Below are 5,319 nucleotides of genomic sequence, written 5' to 3' on the forward strand. Positions count from 1 at the left end.
TTAAAATATTGCGGTAGTAGAAGGACAAAAACAGAAATTAAATAGGGAGAAAAATAAAAAAACTAAACATAAGTAAGGACACAAAATAAAAAGAAATATCATGCAGTAAGGGTGCAGTGATTTAGTGGAAGACGGAGTAATTGAAGCTTAAGAATCGAAGTTTGTGATTTCTTCCTCTAATGCCCTGAAAATTCCAAGCACCACCTCCGATCCTAAATATAATTGCTAGTTAATTAATTTGAATAGATTAAAAAAATAGGTTAAGTTAGTTATTTGTTATAAATAGGTGTTGTCTTTACTAAAATATCTTTACTAATCAAATTTATTGGCTAGAACTACTATTATTAAAAGGATTATCTTGAAAAAAATAAATAAATATGAAAGACAAAATATATTGAGATTTTATATTTAAAACCAAAATAAAAGGCAAACAAAATATTATATTACTACCTCCGGTCCTAATTATAAGACCCAGTTGACTTATTTGAGGAGATTAAGGAAGTAAGTTAAGTTAGTTATTTGTAATAAATAAATGTTGTCATTCCTAAAATATCCTTGCTAATTAAGTGTATTAGCTAGAATTATCATTATTAGAAGGACTATCTTGGAAAAAAATGTATAAATATGAGAGACAAAATGGATTGGGGTCTTATAATTAGAACCAAACAAAAAGTCAAACGGAGTCTTATATTAAGGACCGGAGGTAGTACTTTGCAATCTTCTTGTTGCATTAGCCATCAATTTCATTGCTAGGCTTGCAGATTTCTTAGAGCATCTTCTCTTTATAGAAGATAAAACCAAACACAATAACAAAAATCACTACTTAAATCCCAAAGACGTCAAATTTAATTTCTATCCACTCAGACTTCTTATTGAAGCTAGAATATGGCTAGTGAAATTTTGTTTTGCCATTACTTTTTCCAGCATCGTCTAAGACAACCTCTCACATCCCAGATTTTGAATTCTTCGCATTAGGGGTATAAATTACAAGCACGTGCTCTTGGATTTCAAACACTTCGTCTTTCCCATAATTGTGAAGCTCTTTTTGGGGCTCAAACTAAAAAGAAAAAAGTGATAAAATTACATTTTGAACGGTCATTCAAGGTGGGCAAAATTATAAGCCACATGTGATGCTACATAATCTTTAATAATATGATGTGGCATCTCAGTTAGTAAGTTAATGAAAAACTAATTAAGGTAAAAAATAATAAAAATTTAAAGAGGGTAATTTTAAATTTTAATATATCAGGAGAGTTGTGTGCAACCAACTCAAAGTTTAGAAGAGTTTTTTTATTTTATTTTAGCCTTAAAAATATAAAATAAAATCTTTAGGTTAAGAAATAAATAGTGTCAATAATAAAAGTTAGTGACATGATAAGTGATGCTTTTATAAAAACATTCATTTTTTGGCCAAAAAATAAAATATAAAAACATTCATTCCGTGTAATGAAGTTAAAAATAATACCATAAATATGTGTAAGTACTCCCTCCCTCTTACATGTAAGAGAACTATTTTATGAATAGCATTTTCCTATACATAAGCTACCCTAATTATTTAGCTACATTTTTTGATATCATTTTCTATTTTTGTTTTTGTTACTTAGTGTTTCGTGTCGCTACATGCTTTTATAATAGGGAATATCCCAAAAAAAGCCCTTGAAATATACCAAATCCCAGATTGGGTTCTTAAATTTCGAAAATGACAGAATGGGTCATTGATCCAATCTGTCATTTGTGAAATTCAGGCGAATTGACATTTTTGCCCATGAGCAAAAGTGAGTAGTTATTTTCTAAACAAATATAGGTAATGCTTACACTGTTCTAGTTATTACAAGATTCGTTGTAGTTACTAATAAGGTACCTGACATTAATAAGATACCTGACTATGAAAAAATGAGTAGTTATTCTCTACACAAATCTAGGTAATGCTTACATTGTTCTAGTGATTACAGAATTAGTTGTAGTTAATAACAAGACACCTGACTATGAAAAAGTGAGTAGTTATTCGCTACACGAATCTGGGTAACACCTAAACTCTTATAGTGATTCCTTGAATCATTGTAGTGAATGAATAAATGAGGGCAAAATTGTTAATTCGCCTGAATTTTACAAATGACATATTGGGTCAATGACAAAATTTAAGGACCTAATCTGGCATTTCCCATATTCCAAGGACCTTTTTTTGGATTTTCCTTTTATAGTGTGTTATTAAAAAAATAAGTTTTATTTTTTTTCAGATATTAATTATTTTCAATCAACGGTATCTGTTTATTGAAAGAATTGTAATAAAGCCCCGAAGAAAGAACATAATTACTATAAAATTCCAATGACATATTAAAAAATAATAACTATACACTTGAAATTGGGACTCTTTGATAGTTAATTTCTTTTTTTGTTAGAACTCTTTTACAATTCTTCCATGATTATTTATGTCTGGTGAATGGAACTGAACGCCTGGCATAAACGCTCAAGTGCTTTCCCATAAAAAGAATTAAAAAAATATAGGTTGACTGACCGAATGACCGGGTCTTCTATTCCCATGGCACCCCCCAATGATAAAGCTTGCGGCCGGAAAACTAAGGGTAGTTATGTAAATTCATCCCACACGCGTCAATTTAAAATCCCTCTCAGGAGCACTCTCACGAAGCACGCTTTGCCCGCAGGTTTTATTGACACAAGGCAAAAAGAGAAGAAAGAATGAATCTTCTCAACGTCCAAAAACTCAGAATTATCAAATTTCTTCTTTCAATTTTGTTTCTCTCTGTTTTTTTCTCAATCGTCCCTCTTCTGCTCCAGTCTCTGAAGCCATTCCTGGCGATGCTGGCGATAGACAAGACCTACATGTTCTTGCTCTGTAATGGGCTCGTCGTCTTCATTCTGAAGAACTCTGGTCTCGTTCATGTCAAGAAGGACCTAGAAATTCAGAATAACCCCAATCCTATTCAGAATAATCCTAATCCTCCAGAAGCAACAGAAGAAAAAGAAGATAATCGAGAACGTATGGTTTCTGGTGAAAAGAAAGAGGAGGAGGAAGAACAGGGGATATGTCATGCCATCGGCGCCATTGATGAAGAAGAAGAAGAAGAAGACACAGATGAGTTGAACCAGAAAGTCGAGGAATTTATCAGAAAGATGAAGGAAGCTATCTCTTTAGAACGAAGAGATTATTACAAATCTGGTGATTTTGATACATTACTCGCAGTTCAGTCTCAATTAAAGTGAATTTGTAGCTTTTAGTTAATAATAATTAAACATTTTAGCTTCAAGTTTAAGTGGGTGTGTGAGATTTAATATTGATCACTTGAAGTTGCACCATAATCCTAGTTTAGGTAAATGTTTGATATATGGGAACTTCCGTGCCCTGCTCTGTTTATCTGTATGACCTTGTAACAGTTAGTTAATACATAGTATGTCCGGTTCTTAATATAACAGCCAATTGATCAATTTAAGTAAATTAATAAAATTTGTTAAGTTAGCTATTTATAATAAATTGATATTATTTTTCCTAAAATACCTTTATCAATAATGTGCATTAATTAGAATTACTATTTGATGAAACACTTAACATTTGTAGCTACAGCAATGAATACTTTGAAAAAAAATAAATAAATATTAAAGACAAAATATATTAGAATATTATATTTATGATCAAATTAAAAATCAAACTAGCTTTTATATTAAGCACTGGAAGTAGTATAATCTAATTCTATTTTACATTAATAGTGTATTGTGATTATCGTGTCTTGACCAATTAACAAACGTCCTCCACTGAGTGTTGCACAACGTTTTTGCTCCCAACAGTTCTATTACTTATAGAACGTTGAATTTGTCTCAACATAACAATTGATGATGAATTTGTATCATGGTGTTTAAGTGAAGACTAGAAGTAGCATTGGCAAAAAAGAAAAAGGAAAAAAAAATCAAAGCAGCTTTGTTAAGAAATTTAGCATTAGCATATGACATTATAACACATTATCCTATAACATATTAAATATTGAGAGGAAAATTTTACGAAAAACGACAAAAAAAATTATAGCATTTCAAAATAACAAATAGGTGATTTTGACAAGGTTGACTTGTCAAAATCATTGTAAGAGTAGTTAAAACCATAACAAAAATAATTAGCATGACCTATTTGTTTTTTTAAAATTCAATATGTATATTTTTCTGTCACTTCCCCAAAATTCTACTTCTACAAATACATTAAACTTGTAGGAACCTAAATTAGACTAGGCTTGTGAATAACAGTGTTCTTTGGGTTACATGGATTGAGCTTAAATTAAGTTAAAAAAAAAAAAGAAGAAGCTTAAATTAAGTTAAATGGTGCTTATGTCAAATATTCCTCATTACAGAATACAAGAGTCATTTATTTTATTATTTCCTATTCCAAATCATAAGAATTAGTAGAGCATTTCTTTTAATTCTAAATATAAAATTTTAATTTGTTTTTTCTTAAAAATTATAATTATAATTGTTTATTTAATTTTTTTTATTAGTTGTACATATTAAGAGAGTTTTTTCCTAACGCAGGAAATCAATATATATATTTCAAATAATTAATGTATTGGATTAGAGATATTGATAGAATTAAAAAAAAAAAAAAAAAGCTTATAAGCGTTTTCAACTAGAGCCTATCCATTTGGGATAAGTTTCCGTTTCCAATCGGGCATACCAACTAGGCCATGCTTACTTTTCCAACGTATCCGCCGGGGACGACATGTCAAGGGAAACTTCGCGGATGTTGATTGGGAGACTTTTCAGTTCGGAGACTTTTCAGTATTGACTCCAATCAGAAAGATTGTTATTCATTTAATTTTATTTGTAGCTCATTTTCAATATATTTTATATAAACTAATAAAAATATTAAATTTCTCATTAACTCCGCTTTAAAATTCAACAACTTTTTAACTTTAGGGTTAAGGTGCATCCAACACCCCCAAGTATTTTGTCAGGTGCACCCAGTGGCCTAAAGTAATTTATAGTGCAATTTTGCCTTCAAAGTAATTAAAATGGTGCACCGGTATCCCATGCTAACAGATCTGTTACTTTGACCGTTAAATTAATGAGTCAGCACAAGTTTGACCAAAATAATATGACGTGGCATGTCTAATAAGCAGGTGATGTGGAATTTTTTTGGGGTTAAGGTGCATCCAACACCCTCAAGTATTTTTCCAGGTGCACCCAGTGCCCTAAAGTAATTTATGGTGCAATTTTGCCCTCAAAGTAATTAAAATGGTGCACCGATATCCTATGCTAACAGATCTGTTACTTTGACTGTGAAATTGATGAGTCAACACAAGTTTGACCAAAATAATTTGA

At 30.7% G+C, this 5,319-nt stretch overlaps 1 protein-coding gene across 1 annotated transcript; it reads left to right on the forward strand.

Annotated features, from left to right (window-relative positions):
* The first annotated feature begins 2,665 nt into the window (after window positions 1–2,665).
* LOC114712360 (uncharacterized) lies at window positions 2,666–3,424 on the forward strand. The gene has a single exon (XM_028896879.1). It carries the CDS (start codon window positions 2,698–2,700, stop codon window positions 3,220–3,222), a length of 525 nt encoding a protein of 174 aa, XP_028752712.1. The 5' UTR covers window positions 2,666–2,697; the 3' UTR covers window positions 3,223–3,424.
* Window positions 3,425–5,319: the final 1,895 nt, after the last annotated feature.

This window comes from Neltuma alba, unplaced genomic scaffold, assembly GCF_004799145.2.
Source record: "Neltuma alba isolate B1F8T4 unplaced genomic scaffold, ASM479914v2 tig00011348_pilon, whole genome shotgun sequence".
Lineage (NCBI taxonomy): Eukaryota > Viridiplantae > Streptophyta > Magnoliopsida > Fabales > Fabaceae > Neltuma > Neltuma alba.